This window comes from Zingiber officinale, chromosome 7A, assembly GCF_018446385.1.
Source record: "Zingiber officinale cultivar Zhangliang chromosome 7A, Zo_v1.1, whole genome shotgun sequence".
NCBI classification, from domain to species: Eukaryota; Viridiplantae; Streptophyta; class Magnoliopsida; order Zingiberales; family Zingiberaceae; genus Zingiber; species Zingiber officinale.
The window spans coordinates 228,865-247,508 of NC_055998.1; the positions used below are offsets into that span (position 1 = coordinate 228,865).

Below are 18,644 nucleotides of genomic sequence, written 5' to 3' on the forward strand. Positions count from 1 at the left end.
TGTTTAATTATTTAAAAGTTTTACGTTTTAAACTTGTTGATTGGTTATTGAGATTGATGATACAAACTTGTTTATTCATAACATTTTTTATTTTATTTCCGTGTTAGAGAATATGACTTTCATTGACGAACATAGTTTATGAACATGGTTAGACAAATATTATTCATTGTTCACGAAAATTATTCGCGAACGGTGTTCACGAACCCTATTCACGAAAGTTGTTCATGAATATTAATGAACAAAATACATATGTATTCAAGTTTGTTCGTTTAATTTAACGAATCGTTAAAATTTATTCATTTAATTGATCTTATGTGTACTAAACGAACACAAATAAATTTTTACCAAGTCAACTCATTTATAACATTAATTGCCACTAAAGCAGCTCGATCACTGTGATTTACTCAATTGGATGGCACAAAATTGTCTCTCTTTTTCTTCCCAGATCGTGTGCATCGTCTCCATTCTGCCGCAGATTGAATGCAAACAAACCACTAGCTCGATTTGGTTCTTCGTTCTCGACAACCATACTCCTTGGGAAGGTTCTCCTCTTCCAGATCGCATATTATGGAACTAAAACTAAAGGTAAATGAGCAAACTCTCTGTCGATTTGGTCCAAATGCCGTTCATTTTAAGATGCTTCTTTTCACCTACTTCCAATCTTCGATCAGATAAATAAATATAGAGACTTGCAGGTTGAAAATGATGCACGTAAAAATTCCAAGTTTCTTCTGAAATTTGAGGCTTCTTGTTACCATAATCTTTTACTCTCACCAAGTTCTTAGTTGTAGATAGTAATTTAACTATGACCTAACTTGTCGATGTTAGAGAGGGCCAAACCTTAGTTGGATTCAAGGCATGATGAACCCTGATGCCTTAGAGTGCGTATGATTGAGATACAAGATGCAATTTAAGTTGACAAATAGTTGAATTACTTGAATACACGCAATTTCTTGTTCCATAAAATTTCCTTTCACTGTCATGGTCTATTTCACTGGGGATCTAGAAACAAGAAACAAATACACAGAAAAGCTGTTATTGGCACACCAACAAGAGATGGTGATTGGTGTTGTACGAAGCCTTTGTGTGGCTGTATTCACTTTCCATAACAAGTATCTATTCCTTATGAAATCAATAGCTGACAAAATATAACCTTGATTGACAAGAAAATTTAGGAACACAACACTATAATTTCTCTTCCTGAACTATTCTTGTTGCGAGTATACATCTGATTTTCTTCTGCAAACATGAAACAAAAGCTTATTAGAAATGTTTCAAGGAAAGCAACAGGATGAACCTATAACTAGGAACCTTATAATGCTGTTGAATGTTGTTGTGAAGATTCAATCTCATTGGCGTGGTTATCAAGTGGCATATATTGAGACATGATAGCCATTATCTCAGAGTCCATGTAAGACTGCAAAAGAGAAGATTTACAGTATCAAAGTTTCAACTATTAATCAGAGAAAATTTTAGCTGGGTTTGTTTTCGAGTCGAGTTGGGATTCACAAACTTACTCTGAGTCTATACTTGTAAAATATATAGCCAGCTAGTCCAGCACCAGCTACACATGATATTACTAGGATTGCCAAGTTCCATCCAAACCTCAGCCTGTTCCTAACTGTGTTGCAACAGAAAATTAACATAGTTAGTGATTTTGTTAGGCCCAAAGAAGAAAGTTTATTATAGATACCAAGTAGATAGGTGATTCTCCATAAAGTGAAATCTAAAACAATATGAGAAAGATGAAAAGTATAAGAGCAATTACCCTAGTAGGGATCTTATCTAATCAGTAGTTGCTAAAGAGAGCTCCCAAGTTGTTTTTTCTGGAACAAGACGCCTCCACTAAATAGATGAAAATACCCTCACCCTCTTCCCATCTACTCTGACTTGTTTGGGACTATGGAGTCCACTCACCTCATCTCCAACTACTCCAATTCCGTCTGACCGCTCTTACTCTTTTTCCTCGTCTCTTTTTGCAACTTTAAACTGCTCACCCTGGCCTAGAGGAAGAGTGTTCCCCAGTCAATAGAGATGACAGCAACAGAGAGTTTGATGATGGCCTCCTAATTAGAGACCTCCTAGGATAAGTACTCCAAAGTATAATGATCTAAGACTTAGTCTATAGGAATGCAGAGTGGGCATCTTGTTTAATGTGAAGTTTCATATTTTGCAAATTCAAATGTTCATTACCAATTGACTAGTAACTACAATGCAAGGTTTTACTATTATACTCATTCAGAAATGTACCACTCTAAAAACTTAGATACTCTGATTCATAAAAGGCACATTTAGAACTTTGAGAATAGATAGTATCATATTCACCAACAGTATTGATAGATCTTTAAGATTCATTTGTGTGATATAAATCTACAACTTTTTATGGTTAATTTGTTTTCATTAATAGCTTTTCATACCTATGCATGCGTCCTCCTCCTTTATGTACAACAAGTCACCCTTGCAATTGCAGTCATATCCACCCCATTTATTCTTACAATGACACTCAGGACAATTGCAAGCAAGCTTCTCTTTACATTCATCAATATCTATCACATACAGTAAACATATACAATTATTCTTATAACTTTCATCGAAATCTACAATGGAAATGTTAGGAGTCATTTTCTGAAAATTAAATGTGACAGTTGACAAAATACCTTCACATTTATAGCCATCTCCCTGGAATCCTTTAGGACAGCGGCAACCAGTCAACTCTGAATCCTTCAAGCAGAAGATCAAAATTTATAGGTTTAGCTAAGAGGGACAAAATTATAAAATGAAAATTCAGGAATATATTAGGCTACCAAGCAAGCAGAATAAGTTTGTTCTCGAGTCTCTGTCCAGCAGCCTCCATTTCCCATGGTACATCTTCTTGGTCCAACCGCTGAATATCCATTATACAAAATGGAGAAGAAATTCATGAGCAGACCTAATAAACTATTAAAATTCTGCTTGCTGATGGTTGAGAATATAGAAGGCTGTCAAGGAACAACTATTTTTATTTTTAGAGCAGTAGTTACCTTCACAGGATGCGTACCCATCTCCTTGATATGGGACATTATTCACTATAGGGCATACACAGAGTCTACCTCTGAAGGTATCCTAAAGAATTGAAATTGACATAATTTATCTAAAATGCAACTTCAAATCCTATAGACAATGTGATTAATGACAAAGTACCTTGCAGGCTGTGATATTTAATTTTGGGTGCTGCCAACAACCACCATTTGATTTAAGGCACTCATTTGTTTCAATATCTAAAAAAAGAATAAAGCAAGCATGAACCACCCACTCGTTTTGGCATGCAGTTCAGTAGAAATGAATAGTCATGCAAACCTCCACTCAAGCACACAGGAGGTTCAGTAGACTCCTTGAATCCTGCACATATAGCCTTCAGCACAGCACTCCTCTCTAATTTTCCTTTTTGTGGACAGAAAAGTATAGTCTTGTTATTAGCACTAATGTTATAAAATGCTTTTAATTAATACTAGTCATTTGCTAATAACAATGACAAAACCTTTCTAGACATGTGCTTAGTTTAAATCAAATCCAATAGAACCTTAGGCATCAAAATATAAACTGTATTATGAGTTGAAATTCAGATGTTTTAAGATGAGAGACAAGGGATCATAAGTCATACCTCGATATTGAACGTTATTTATGACTAAGGTGGGTAGAATAGTGATATCTCCACGAGAACCATGCCCAAGCTACCATAAGAAAATGTTCAGCATATCAGCTAGGCTACTTGAAAGATGCAGTAATCTGTCCACACCGCTAATTCAGTACTTTCGTGTTGTGTGATTATTGAGCAAGTCTCATTGTACAATTTTTTGCTTTTGTGTCAAAGTGCATGAGAAATTGAGGATGCAATAAATTAATTTAACTGAGCATCTAATCACCATGCGATTGGAACTCCTAAAACTTCAGGTTCAAAAAACTGTTGGATCGTTTTTATTGCACATTTGATGAAATGTTATGCTTCCGACGAATGCACAGATATCCTTATCAAATTTCCATCAGTTTTAATGTAAAATGCCCTATTGGTCTTCTTTTTCAGTTTAATCAAAGTTCCATAGGTTACTTGGTTAGTTTAATGGTAAATCTGTGTTGACTAATTTTCAGTTTGAAGTACCTGGAGTTCCTGCTCTATCTTTAGTACGTCATTACTGACACCTGCTTCTGGATCCCCCATGCATTTGTCAATCTTGTCCAGAGGCAAACCTGATACATCAAGCTGAGCCATCTGAGAAAAAGCCTTGTCTATCAAGACGATCAAGGAACTGGAATGGTATGTTTTAGGTTGATAGACTTGCCAAGGGATTTGACGACCTCTTCTGCACAATCTCTGCTATACCTCTTGTTTTTCATCGAGCATCTGGCGTGGTAATCAGTGACAAAATCCCACCAGACCCAGGGCCGACCTGTTGCATTCCCGATTCTATGAACACAGAGCTGCCTTAAGTTCTCAATCACTACGTCCTTGCCCTCATACCCCTCACTGAAGTCGTGCTCAGGATCAGGTGCGCAGTATCTGCCTCTGTTGATGCACTGAGACTTACATCGTTTGCTGAGCTTGAAGGCCTCAGGGCAGCGCCAGGTGATGTAGCGGGGAGTGAACTGAGCGAACCCTCCCTTCTCGAGCAGTTGCGCATGGCCCTTGAAGTTCTTGACGAAGCTCATCTGTTCGTCGCAGCGAGGGCCGCACTCGTCATTGCTGTTAGTCCAGAACTCGTATTCGACCCTTTCGTCGGGGTGAGGCATCGACTCCCTCCAGTCCAACTTTACGATAACCCGGTCAGTCCCCTCGGTCAGCGCCATTTTGAGGGTCTCCCCGAACTCACGGTTTATGAGGAGGGAGGGAACATTGATCTTCTCGATGTATTCCGAGGCATGAGCATCCTCTGGGTCTTCCATGGTCAGCAAGGGCTCGTCGACGTTGTCAGCCACTAGAACCGCAGCTGCACCGGCTCGCTGGGCATTCCATGCCTTCAAAGCGAAGTAACAATCTGGATCAGGATTCAGGTGGGTGGGAACGCTACGTCAGGATCATTGAACAGTGCCATAGTAGCAAGAAACAGCTCATGAATTGCGTACCTCCTCGGTCAACGAGAAGGATGACAGGGCGCCTGGTCCTGGACTTGAAGGGGGTGCCTCCGAAGGCGTCGCAGGCCGTGGAGTTCTTCTCGGGGTACATCACCGCGCCGACCATCGTGCCGCCATAGTGCGGCACGCCGAAGTTGGCGATGGCGCCCTCGTGCCGCCCCCTGATGTGCTCCGGCCGTATCACTCTGACGCCGTTCTTCTCCACCACGAACCGCCCCGACGCTGAGCTGATCATCGTCAGGACGACCAACAAGGCACGGAGGTCGGCCATGTGCTCGAGCGTCCCCTCCCTTCTTCTCTTCTCCGGTAAGTATTTGCTTAGAAGGGTTAAACTCAGAAGGAAGATGATTGAAGTGGAGTTGGTGAGTGATGGTGATTTCTTAATTTATCCGGACCATAAAAAGGAACAAAATATCCGTAAATAACATGACAAAAAAGACGATCTGCTCGTTCTAGCAGTTTTTGTCAATTTATTTTTAGACTAATAACATAAAATACATAAGAGATAAATTAGAGTGACTATTAGCTATTAAGTATAGTAGTTAAATTAAAAATGATTAAGTAACATCGAGTCTAGAGATAAATTAGAGTGCATATCCGTGGGGTCGGCACTAGGGGAGCCGTTAAGGTAGCAGATCTATCTTTTTTAGAGATAAATTAGAGTGAGTATTAGCTATGAGTATAGTAGCCAAATTAAAAATGACTAAGTAACATCGAGTCTAGAGTGGTCAGACTTAATTTTACGAAAAACTTCCACCGATCACGAGGTTAATTCGAAAATTACATGCGGTGGGCGACCCAAAGTTTAGTATCTCTTAGTTATAAATCTCATTTAGAGAAAAAAATCCTATAAATAGACTGTAGCTAGGATTTGAACTGTAGATGCATGAGAGACCATTGAGCGCCCTTACCACTATACCATAGTTTTGGGAACGTATAACGTATTTGTAAAGATTTTTCTTCCAAACGTGACTTGCAACTAAGGGATGTTAGGTTTTTGGGCCACCTACTACAAATGTTTCCTAATTTATCTTGATGGCTGATGGAAAACTTTCGTAGTGCTGAGCCGATCACCCTAGGTTCGACATTCCCAACCCGGTTAATCATTTTTGTAAGGACGCTTAGTTGTCTCCTAGACATCCACAGTTTAATTCTAGTTACGATATATTTATAGGGATTTTTCCTCCAAATGAGACTCGCAACTAAGGGATGTTGGGGCTTCTGGGCCACCCGCTATAAGTGCTTTCTGATTTATTCCAGTGATCGATGAAAATTTTTTATGAAACTAGGTCGATCATCCTAAGCTCAATGTTACTCAGCCTAGTTAATCATTTAAAATATCTGTAAATAAGTTTGATATTAAGTTGATAAAATAAAAATTATTTGTTTAATACCATAAAATATATTAATAAATAAATTTAAATACCAAATGAATTTATATATTAGAGATTTATTATTTTTCATGAATAATTTTTAAATAAATTTACTTATTAACTTTTTCTTAATATAATCTTATTTTTTTATTTTTAAAAAATAAAAATATAATATCTTCTAAAAAAAGATACTAAATGTATACTTCGTTTGACTTATTTAGGGTCATACTTGTAAGTTTCTAAAAATTGACTAGATGGATGATAGAGTGGGATAGTTGTTGGTTGAATCAAGTGGTTCGATAGAGTTGGATGGATTGAACCGATTGGATCTGTTAAGTAGTTAAGACTAGAATGTTTCAGTTGATTGTGTTGATTGGATGGATTTATATAAGCACAAAGGAAGAGCTCAAATCAATGGTAGATCACCTTCTTTATTTCAATTCGAAATTAACTTGCTGTAACTTGTTCATTGATCATTTTTCATCGATTCTATATATGCGAACAACCCCTTTTAGGCGCTGTAGTATTTGGTTCATATTGCGGTAGAATGTCATATATTCAAACATTCATTATGATCGTAGCATCATCTACAACAATGAACATCTCTTATCACAAGCCCTTTCTTGTCATGCCGTTCCATCTTCTTTGCAGCTATTTATTGCTGCGGTGTCCATGAGTGCAAGTCACATTCAGCGACAATCAGTGTGAACTTTTCTTTCCAGTTCAGTAATTGTTCATCTTCCAATTCATTATATATTCATAATACTGTACTAATCTAGTTCTTCCAAACCTTATAAGTGCTCATTTTTTACTATCAGAATGTGAATTAAGCTAAATGACAGCATACATAAAACTAATAACACAATGAACTGTAACAGAAGCCAACATGTAGGTTGACACATTGGATTACTTAGACAAACAAGTGTCTGAACTAGTAACTTTGCAACATTCACTTCACTTCACATTTTAGCTACGCTAGGCTTAAAGTTCAACAACAAACCTTACGCGATGCCAAATTCACTATCAAGAACGCGACGCAGCTTCGGTATCTGATCTTCTGGCAGTATAACCATCACAGTTACATCACTTCTCTGAGGACAGGGAAGCACCAAAACTGCTCCTTCATCGCCGACCCCGTCGATGCTCAAGTCCACTTTTACGGGCTTCTGACCCTTGAGCTCTAGTCCAAATAAGTTGATTCCTCTCATATCTACAAAAGTGAGATTTGCTCCATAAAGTAGAAAATCTGGCTTACCACTATTTCTGTCAACCAATTGTTCAACTGACTCCAACTCATCCATGTCCTGCTCAACGATGAGGTTTGCTAGTCTAAACAATCCAACACTGGCAGCCGAAGAGTCTAATTTGACAGTGCTTGTTCTGATGTTATTGCTGAGCATGTCACTGCATTTAGCTTGAGTTCCGTGTCTGCATATGGTTGCCAATTTGAGTTCCTTACCACTCTGAATTCTGGACAAGCACAACCAGAAGAGAGCTGCGATCAGTTCAAACTGGAGTTTTTGCCCCTTTTGCACCTTGTCAAGCTCAGTTTCTGTGACCTTGAAGGAATGTGTTGCCATTTTACAGGCGTTAGGAAACAACCAACAGTCGTTAGCTATTTCAACTTGCTTAACTGAAGCTGGTGCTTTCTGAGGTGCATAGTCTTGTGCAGTGTTCTGCATATTGCTCAGCTGAAAAGGTTTGGTGGGTGGATCATTGCCATTCAGAAAGTCTCCCCAGAGATTGATACAGTTTGTGGCTGACGCTGCATCTCCTAGAACATGAGACCAGCTGTATCCAATAGCCATCCCTCCACATTTAAACCTTGTAAACTGTTCGACAAGTAGCAGTTTCAAAAGTAAGCCTGTTCGATAAGTATCAGCTTAAAACTGATTTAAAAACTATCTTGCAGTCACTACGACACTTTGAACAGCAAAAATTCAAGCCCACCGAGCAACTTCAAGTCGATTATTAATTGATTTGTACAAACTCACGCAGGGACCACGAATATTATTACAGAATCAGACACACACACACTGCACACAGTGCAGTGGTTGACTGTTGGTCACCTAATTTGGAACTAGATTCCACTGAATGCGCTTGCGTTGCTATTTACTATTTACTATTTGCAATCCAGTAATCAAATCTGAAATATCGACTCTGTTCGATGTGTTTCTATGTCTTACTTTAAGAAATTAAGCTAAACTAGAGGCAGTCGATTTGCTAACAGCAAAGAGGAGCTGGAAATCATCACCTGGATGTAAACCAAGGGCGAGAAGGGCAGCTCTGGACCGAGGATCTTTTCCGGCACAAGGCTCCCCCACCTCGGGTCGTCCTCCGCGTCCAGCCACTCCTCCAGCGTCTTACTGCAACTGGCTTCCACGATCCTCAGTCCGCAGTCATTGCACTTGATGAAAGGCCGGCCGGCCTCCGCTCGCCGGATCCTCCCGGCGAGGGGATACAGCACGTTGAGCCACGGAAACATGGGCCTTTTGAGGTCGGTAATGGCCAGCCCGTCGACGACCTCACTCTGACTGAAGTAGTACACAGCTCTCAGGTAGTGGAGCTTCGTGACGAGGTCCATGTCGGCGAGCTCGTGCACGACGGCCTCGCCGGTGACGTCGCCCGGCACGACTGTGGAGAACATGTGGCCGTAGACCGCCGACTTTTCCTGCTCGACGCCCATGGCTTGGCTCGTAGCTCTTACAAAGAATAGAATACAAATACCAGAGAAAGAGTGGTGCACTTATAGAGACGCGAGGGAGCGGTCGATGGCAAGAAACCTTTTGACAGAACCTGGAAACTTCAAGTAAGAAATGGATGATGCTCAACGTTAACTTCCAAGATGTAAAATCGTCAATTGCTTAAAAATGGACGGAAAGCAGTAGAATCTTACGCCCATAAAGTTGATGAAACAGCAAGCTTCAAGCTTCAGCATTAATTTTTCCCTGCCACTCTGTAGATTACTCCAATTATGGCGTGAAAGAGATGAAAAAGAGTTGGGGGCCAATCTTTATGAAGGAACCACTCTCGTGAATATTAATTATGAAACATCATACTCTGTTCTGTTAGCTGTTGCTTTAGGCCTTCTTAGGCAAAATTCCTTTTGGAAAGAACTTCCACCGCTCTCATCTTCGTCATGGAAATTTGCAGTGTGATTCGACTGAAACTAACCCAAAGCCAAGAAAACACACACGCAAAAAAAGGGGAAACAGTAGTGGTAGTTGGGAGAATTAGGGGATATAATTAGCATTTAAAAGCTCATTTGTCTACGTGACCGATGAGTAGTGACAGACATCTATCCATAATTGTAACGGTACACCTAATCAGACACAGCGAGTTGTCATGGGCCTCAGCTAAGATGAAGACATGTCTCTTATGCATGATGATAAGTTAAGCATTATGATTCGAATGCTGTAAGTTTCGGGGTAGGTTTAAGTTAAGACTATGATTGGCAGTTGTTTTCGAAGATGCTCATCCTTGCAGTAATGGAGTGTGATATGGCGATAAAAGGGGTTCATCAAGCGTGAGTCAAAGGTGGAGATGACAGTCGACGTGGAAGTTAAAATTAAGATAGTTAACGACGGTCAACGGTTCCATCAAAGATGACCGAGTGGAAAGCGACTCCAATCATCGATCAGGAATGAATTGTTCGATCGGCCAAGCGGCTTGTTTGAGCGGATCGTCCGTCTGACCAGGAGCACTACTACAAAAACATCAGATGCTCATTAGGGATTGGAGCAATGCTAAGGCGACTGGAGGGTTTGTCCGATCGGGCGGAGACAATCTACTGAACCAAGTCATTATGGGGGAAAAGTAGCAGAGGTTGACCGAGCAGAGGAGTCCCGGCCGAGTGACTACCCCACTCAGCTGAACAGTGGGATCATTCCCGTATCTCTTAATATCCCTTTAGAAGATAATGTCACTGACAAGAGGGCATGGGTAACAAACGGATCGTACGACGGAAGCTTCTATTGTCTTGCTAGGGATTTGCATGCTCTGTTAAGGTATGGTGTCAGAGATATTTTTCCGACATGTCCTTTCATAGGACAGTTTAGAGAAAGTGCACACGCCTTGAAGAGTGTGCACGTCGTCCATTGAGGCACTATATAAGGGGGGTCCATGTACCGGTGGAGATACACGTTATTCACTATTCAAAAAAAAAATAATATGGAACCGCTACATCAGCGGCCTCCTAGAGCCGATCCCACGGATATGGAGAGAGGTAAATGCAAGTACACAGTTGAAAGCGCATGTCAGAGACATTAACCCCAGGCCATAATACCCCGAGCATCGAACCCTGGATCTCTCGGCCACAAGACCATGCACCTCCAACTGTGTTACGCCCTGGGGACAACGCTATTCACTATTCATGCTTATGTTTAATGTTGCTCTTTTTTCTTCTACTATTCCGATAACTGACTGAAATGTCGGAGGGTTAACATCAGAACCCCTTCTATGGTCCGACAGGAATATTTCTTGTGTTGCAAAGCGGAACAGAATCTATACACGATCAACCTAGAAGTCACATCTTAACTAGTATTTTTCATGATTTTCGGACCGGATCAGAGTCCATGATAGCTTCGCTGCAACTCTTTTTTTACCTTTTTCACTATCACTATTTCAACCTGATTCTGCCCAACCTGATTCATATAATTATATATAAACTTGTGTTTGTCAAGTTTTAGATTTTTTTGAATTGAGATTCTGAATCACATAATAAAAAGCTCATGCCTGATCAAACTCTAAATGTGCGCCATATATCGGTCTATTCAGTGTGATTCAAATGCGAAGATTTTCAGTGCGCGATAACAACAGTTAACAGCTTCAGCTAGTGATTTGCAAGGCTTGAAAGCTTAGTGCAATAATTTTGTTCTTTTTTTAGAAAATTAGAGTACATTTGGATTTTGTTTTAATATGAATTTTATTGACTTGATTGATAAGACAAAAATCTGTAAACGACTAACTATTGATTCTCTTAAAAACGAGAGACAGAAGAGGCAGAAAGTTCAGTTTCAATCCTCTTAAAGCAATATCTCCGAATATTTTTAAAATTAGACCAGATCAATCAATCAAGGTATTAATATGAAAATATGTTTATTTTTGTTATATCTGATTTGGATTCATTCAATTCATTTGTTTGATTCGATTTATGATGGACTAAACCGTAGGCAACTTGTATGAGCTGCCGTATAAATTGGTTGATCTGTCGATTTATTAAAATTAAAGTTTTCAATAGTGGATACAATTTAATTAGTTGATGTGATGTTTAAAATATAATTAATAAAAAAAAGCAAAAATGTAACATGAAATGGATGATACGAATTAATCTGTTTACATTTATTTTTTTTCTTTCAAAATTTTGATAATTTCTTACTGCATATAATTTCGTATCATAGGGACTAGGGAGGATTGTTACTTTTTTAAGGGAAAAAGTGATTCGCTCATCCAATATCTCTATCAGTCCGTTTCATACCAACACGAAAGATAAAATATGAATAATTAATAAATTTGGATAGTTGAATAATACATAAAAAAGGACAAATACTTAACTACTAACTAAGATTTAATCTCAGATTAAATGAAGACAACATCACCCTACCTTAATCCCAAGGAGACCTTAATATACTGTAACCATGAAACTTGAAACAAAGATAATTTACACCCTGTTTGGAAATAACTTAAGTCATGAATTGAATTTCATAAGGAATTGAATTCAATTCTCATGTTTGGAATAAATTGCAACTTAAGTTATGGAATTCTTATGTTTTATCATTTTATCCTTTTTTCTTTTTTCTTTTCTTTTTTTACAAAGAAGAGAGAATAAGGGTACAATGGACATAATATGGAGAATTGAATTCCCTACCTAAATCATACATAAAGAGGTGTGATTTACTTTTGCCTTGTTTGATAGAATTGGAATTGAATTCCATATCAATTCTTAACTAAAAAATCATTCCAAAACATGAAATTCAATTCCAATTCTAAAAGAAATTGAATTCCATATCATTCCTAATGGATCTTAAAAATTTGTATAATTATTTTTTAAAACATATAATTAATTATATATTATGCTATACATTGTAATACCAGTTCAACTAGGTTCGATTTTAATTTTATAATTTTATAATTAATTTTTATATATTATAATTTAAAATTTAGTAGGCTTATAAGGTTAATTTTTTTTTAAAAAGATGCAAGTTCTTGATTGCCCTTGAAAAAATGTAGATCCGTTATTTTAGCAGTCTTCTAGTATCGGTCTCATAGATATGGAGGGAGGTACATAGACTATAGGTACATCACTACAAAAAAAAATAGTTTTACCGACGGAAATATCTGTCGGTATTCCGTCGGTATATGCCCATACCGACAGACCTCTGACGGAATATTTTTCGTCGGTAAAATATCCGCCGGCCCAAGATTACCGATGGACATTTAATTTCCGTCGGTAAATATACTGACAGAGTTAAGTTTCCGTCGGTATTAGTAGAAAATATTTGATTGATTAATGTTGTAAATTTCCCGACGGAGCATACTATTCTGTCGGGAAATTTTAAATATACCGATGGAATCAACTTTTTCGTCAGTAATCTATCGAAATCCACTAGATTTCGATAATTTCCGATGGAACGTTTTCAATCGGTATTCTGACGGAAAATAAAAAAAAATCTGCAGGTTCATCCTGTTTACACGCTGTTCCCATATACATTTTCTAAATATATAAACAAACCATCACAATCGATGGTATCATACAATCCACACAACAAATACAATCCATAACAATTATAATCTACATTAAATTTAATCCACACATGTATAGATATATCATATGACAATCACACACTAATAAAATCCAAAAAAAACATTTTCCATACAATCCAGCTAACCAAATCTACAGAATATATATTCCACACATATCCATATCTAAAGTCAAGTTTGCATAATACATACCGAACTAGAATGTAGTCCAAATAATACAAGAACGTGAAATCATAAAAAAAATCCTGTAGAAAGGCAAATACAAAATGATATATAAATAAACAGTTTGCATATATATGTATAACGAATTTTATATGAAATGATAATACCTGAACAAAAATGAGTAAATGATGTAGTGAAGAGCCAATATGTAAATAGAACTGAACGTGACTCCTGAAACATATAGTAATAAAACCTTTAGAAATAAACATGTTATAATATCAAAACAGGCTCACGTTCTATATAATAAATAAAAAACTAAAGTGTAGTTGAACAAACCTCAAAAAAACTAACGATTACCGTCTGATGGATCTTGAGTCTCCTGTGACTCAGAACCCTGTAATGCCTGGGTGAAAGAAGCCACGATCGTCCGCATTTGGGCCATGAGATCTTCATTACTCTTGTCACGTTCAGCTCTCTTTTTCTCCTCATCAGCTCTCCACTGATCCATATCAGCCATCCTCTGATCCATTGATTTCATTTGAGAACGCAGTTCTTGATTTTCACGTCTTAAAAATTGCATCTCACTAGAAGAAGAGGAACTAGCACGACCTACTGGATTCCTCAAACGATCAAATGCCACTTTGGCCTGAGAGCCAAGGCCGTAGAGGGTGGGGTTTTTTGTCCTTCCACCGACAACATCATAATTGTTAGAGTGTATACTAAAAGCCTAGCTTTTGTAACATTTATTTTGAAATAAAGAATCACTTTTGGTCAATAATATCTACATTTATGATAAATGTAGTTGTTCAATTAATTTATATCGTAGATAACATGGTGTGTGGTGTCACACACAGAAGATCATGTTGTAGGACCGTTGCGGCCGGCTGGAAGGGGGGTTGTTGGATATCCTGCAAAATCAAAAATGAACAACCCTTCCTCGAACTCTTTAAGCTAACACTTGTAAAATAAACAAAGCAGATAAATAAAACATTAAAAAGACGAGACACAAGATTTACTTGGTTACAACCGATGTGGTTGTTAATCCAAGGAAGGTTAAGCGCACTAGAATACTCCTTCAGGCGGAGAAGCCTCTTATAACGTTGAAGCACAGAGACAGAAGCTTAACTCTAAAGCACACAAGCGTTGGAATTACAAGTAATGAGTTTGTTAAAAAGCTTATGGACCAAGGCTATATTTATAGCCTTGGTCGGGGCGCCTCGAAGGGTCCCGGGCGCCCTGGGGGGATAAAACTTTATCCCCCAACGTTCAAATGAGCGAAAGACTCGTTCTGGTCAAAGATGGAACTCCGGGCGCTCGGAATTGATCCGGGCGCCAGGACCCAAAGTCAACTTCTAGTTGACTTTTGGTCCGGACTCTCTGCTCCGGTTCAGCTCGCCTTTGGTCCGGGTCTTCTGTTCCGGATCCACTCGCTTGGGTGATCTCTGCCATCCGGAAAAGAGCTCACCCGAACCCAACTTCTGGTCTTCTCGAGCAGCCTTCCGCTCCAGTTTCTCGTCTCTCGGAATCACCGGGTGTTTCCTTTTCGTCCACCAACGTACTCATTCGCAATCTTCATCCCTCGGTCGCACCCCGTGCCGACTTTCTTGCTAGCTGCGTCTCTTGCTCCCCAAGCAATCTTCCGCTCCGGCTTTCGTCCCTCGGAACTGCCGCACGCTTCCTTCTCGTCCACCGGGGTACTCTTCCGCAGCACCTCGTCTCTCGAACGCACCGCGTGCCGTCCTTCTCGCTAGCTGCATCTTCTGCTCGAGTACCTGTGCTCCTATGCTCCTGCATACTTAGACACAAGGTTAGAAACACACGGGACCTAACTTAACTTGTTGATCATGTTAGGATCGTTCGTACTCGGCTAGAGAGGGGGGGTGTGAATAGCCGACCCCAAATCGTCGTTTCTTTCTACAAAACGTGTTAGCGCAGCGGAAAATACAAAGAAACGACAGAGAAGAAAACCAAACCTTAACACAAGGATGTAACGAGGTTCGGAGATTAGGGCTCCTACTCCTCGGCGTGTCCGTAAGGTGGACGAGTCCAGTCAATCCGTCGGTGGATGAGTCCCCGGAGAATCGGCTAATACAATATACTCCTTGTGGGTGGAGAAACCTCGCCACAAACGTTTGCAACAGCAAACAAAGAGTACAAGAACAGTAAGAAAAGCAATACAATATGAAATACAATAACACTCTACCAATTGCTTGCTTTCTTGTCGACTGGAGGTGAAGCAGCAACTTCACAACCCAACCGCAGCGGCTGGTCGAACGGAAGCTCACGCTAAGCTTCGAGGCGAGCTCAATCAAAGCTCAGTTGAAGCAGAAACTTCTAGCAAGGAAAGAGAAAGAGAGATTGCACGAAGAAGACGCTTTCTTATACCGCGAAGAAGAAACAATGAAGAAACTAGCCGCTTGCGTCTAGAACCTGATCGATGCGTGGACCGATCAGTAACATCTGATCGGTCCGCATCGATCGGAAGAAGCTCGCTTGTTTCCGACGGTCCATGGACCGATCAGAACATCCTGATCGGTCTGCACGATCAGAAACTCCGATCGGTCCGTAGACCGATCAGCTTCTCTTCTCTTCTAGTTTGCCACCGATCTCCTTCCGATCGGTCTCCAGATCCATCGTATCACTTGATCGGTCACCGGACCGATCGGATGACCCATGTATCATTGGATCGATCTGCAGCCCGATCCAAACTTCTCAGCCCTAAACCTAAGGCTTCCACACCAACATCCGGTCAACCTTGACCTGTTGGTACATCATGCCTAGCATCCGGTCACTCCCTTGACCTGCTAGCACTCCCCGCTAAGTGTCCGGTCAATCCCTTTGACCCACTTAGACTTTTCCACACCAGATGTCCGATCATCCCTGATCCATCTGGATTTTCCTCTTCGTGCCAAGTATCCGATCACTCCCTTGACCTACTTGGACTTTCCAACACCAGAAGTCCGATCATCCCTGATCCATCTGGATTTTCCCTTGCCCGCTTCACTCACCAGGACTTCCACACTGCCTAACATCCCAGTTAGGACTTTCTCACTGCCTGGCTTCACTCACCAGGACTTTCCAACTGCCTAACATCCCAGTTAGGACTTTCCCACTGCCTGGCTTCACTCACCAGGACTTTCCGCGTGCCAAGCTACCTGCTTGGACTTTTCCCCGTGCCAAGTCTCCGTACTTGGACTTTTCCAGTGCCAAGTCTCCATACTTGGACTTTTCGCGAATCAGGTCAACCAGGTCAACCTTGACCTAAGATTGCACCTACAATCTCCCAAACACCTATTCTTGTCAAACATCAAGAATACAACTCTCTTCTCGTCAAACATCGACATGCAACTCAACTAGGTCAACCTTGACCTAAGGTTGCACCGACAATCTTCCAAGTCAAACATCAAAATATAACTCGAGTCAAGTCACCTCGAGTCGGGTCAACCAGGTCAACCTTGACCTAAGGTTGCACCAACAATCTCCCCCTTTTTGATGTTTGACAAAACCCATAATCAAGTTAGGTTAACCCGATAACCTAACTTAGGTTTTCCAACCATCTTCCAATGTCCAATGTTCTTTCCTTGAACATTCTCTGGACATTCTCCCCTTAGGTTAACCCGATAACCTAACTTGGGTTCTCCAATAATTCTCCCCCTTTTTGACACACATCAAAAAGAATTCCAATGTTCTTCCTCGAACATTCCTTGACATTCTTCCCCTGGCTTAGGTTAACCCGATAACCTAACTTGGGTTCTCCAATAATTCTCCAATGAACACTCTCCCCTTTTTGACACACATCAAAAAGAAAAAGGAGAGTATCAAGGTCAAGAGTTTCTTCCTAATGAAAGTCCCATACCTTTCATTGAAACTCTTAATTTCCCCCTTGACACTAAACTCAACAATCAACTTAGTGATAATCCCATATCACTAATCCTCAAAAGTCTTAAGGAGTAAAAACTCCCCCAAAAAGTCAACTCCCCTTGATAATTAGGTAAAAACTCCCCCTAAAGGTCAACTCCCCCTTGACCATTGCACCAACAATGTCTTGGAGAGTTTCAAACCTTTAGAAACCCGAAACTCAACTCCATAACTGAAATTTCAGACAACAGCTGAAAAATCAGAAATTCGGCACGCCTTGATCGGTCCCCAGACCGATCAGCCATTCACCAGATCGCACTCGTGCTACTGGAACTCACTGGATCGGTCTGCAGACCGATCCACAGTACTCTGGATCGGTCCGCAGACCGATCAGATCTTCCCTGGATCGGTCCCCGGACCGATCCAGCTACTGAAATCAGAACTTCTGATTTCCCCTTCCGGAAAATCAGAAACTCCTAATAAATTCAAGAAAATTCCAAAAATTACGAAACTTTGAGGATACATTCCTCATATCATACACTATCATGGAAAAATAGTTTTCTATGAAAATAACTTCCATTTTTCAATCTTGATACAAAGTTCAAAAACTTTGAAATAGTTCAAGTTTAACTCAATTTTGTATCACAATGTTCAATGATGAATGCAATCACTAGGAAAGCTTCATCAAGGTTTTTCAAATCAATTTTGAAATGATTTTAAACCCTTTAATTTAGGATCATAATCTTAGGACTATATGTACATGACTTGTACACAAGTTTTCCCTATGATCCTCCATTTCTTGAATTAGGCTCATCTAGGTACAAGAACTATGCACCTTGATCCTAACTCATGATCCTAATATCTCACACACATCTAAAGTGTATCAAACACATCCATGTCAATTTTGATGTGAGATATGAGTTTAGGTATCTTAGACTAAGGTCTCATGCATTTTCTAAACACAAATTTGATCTCAATATCAAAATGTGTTTTTCATCCTTAAATCAATTCAATTGATTACTAATGCAAGAGATGCTGACATGACATAAAATGGTATCATAAATGAAAACATGTGTCAATGTCATGATGTCATGGCATAAAGTTTGAACCTTAAATAAGCATGACATAAAAACTAGCCTAAGCATTATCATGACATTTCAAATGATAATAAAATAAATATGATGTCATGGCATGGCATATGGCAACCAATCATGGCAAGTTAGCACAAATAAAATACCTAAATTCCCTATCTAAGTATCCTTAGCCTTAGCTAACTTAAAATCTAACCCTAGATTGCCCATATATCCCTAAGAGAAAACCAAAATCCCAATTATGGTATTTCTCTAGGTTTTCTTAAATTGTGCCAAATAAGATTAAAATCGATAT

General features: G+C 39.7%; 2 protein-coding genes across 3 annotated transcripts; both read right to left on the minus strand.

Moving 5' to 3' along the window:
- Window positions 1-1,311: 1,311 nt before the first annotated feature.
- LOC122000613 (vacuolar-sorting receptor 6-like) lies at window positions 1,312-5,477 on the minus strand. 2 transcript variants are annotated; one of them, XM_042554985.1, is made up of 12 exons: window positions 5,098-5,476; window positions 4,317-5,009; window positions 4,136-4,224; window positions 3,641-3,710; window positions 3,337-3,420; window positions 3,181-3,257; window positions 3,021-3,102; window positions 2,805-2,884; window positions 2,658-2,721; window positions 2,418-2,546; window positions 1,518-1,621; window positions 1,312-1,417 (listed from the first exon to the last, which is right to left on the minus strand). In XM_042554985.1, exons 1-12 carry the CDS (start codon window positions 5,375-5,377, stop codon window positions 1,313-1,315), a joined length of 1,857 nt encoding a protein of 618 aa, XP_042410919.1. In that variant the 5' UTR covers window positions 5,378-5,476; the 3' UTR covers window position 1,312. The 2 variants fall into 2 exon arrangements, with proteins under 2 accessions (XP_042410919.1, XP_042410921.1); XM_042554987.1 differs by lacking the exons at window positions 1,312-1,417; window positions 1,518-1,621 and adding an exon at window positions 1,669-2,003 and having other exon boundaries at window positions 5,098-5,477.
- Window positions 5,478-7,351: 1,874 nt separating this feature from the next.
- Window positions 7,352-9,629, minus strand: LOC122000614 (protein ECERIFERUM 26-like). Its single transcript, XM_042554988.1, has 3 exons — window positions 9,376-9,629; window positions 8,734-9,282; window positions 7,352-8,311 (listed from the first exon to the last, which is right to left on the minus strand). The coding sequence occupies exons 2-3, from the start codon at window positions 9,163-9,165 to the stop codon at window positions 7,481-7,483; spliced, it is 1,263 nt and encodes a 420-aa protein (XP_042410922.1). The 5' UTR covers window positions 9,166-9,282; window positions 9,376-9,629; the 3' UTR covers window positions 7,352-7,480.
- Between the last annotated feature and the right edge of the window lie 9,015 nt (window positions 9,630-18,644).

Excerpts from the sequence above, each read along its gene's own strand:
- LOC122000614 (XM_042554988.1), bottom strand. The coding sequence starts at position 9,165 with ATGGGCGTCGAGCAGGAAAAGTCGGCGGTCTACGGCCACATGTTCTCC. Across the intron at positions 8,312-8,733 it reads CGCCCTTGGTTTACATCCAG|TTTACAAGGTTTAAATGTGG; the intron begins GTGATGATTTCC and ends CTTGTCGAACAG.
- LOC122000613 (XM_042554985.1), bottom strand. The coding sequence starts at position 5,377 with ATGGCCGACCTCCGTGCCTTGTTGGTCGTCCTGACGATGATCAGCTCA. Across the intron at positions 3,103-3,180 it reads TAAATATCACAGCCTGCAAG|GATACCTTCAGAGGTAGACT; the intron begins GTACTTTGTCAT and ends TCAATTCTTTAG. Across the intron at positions 2,885-3,020 it reads TGGGTACGCATCCTGTGAAG|CGGTTGGACCAAGAAGATGT; the intron begins GTAACTACTGCT and ends ATGGATATTCAG.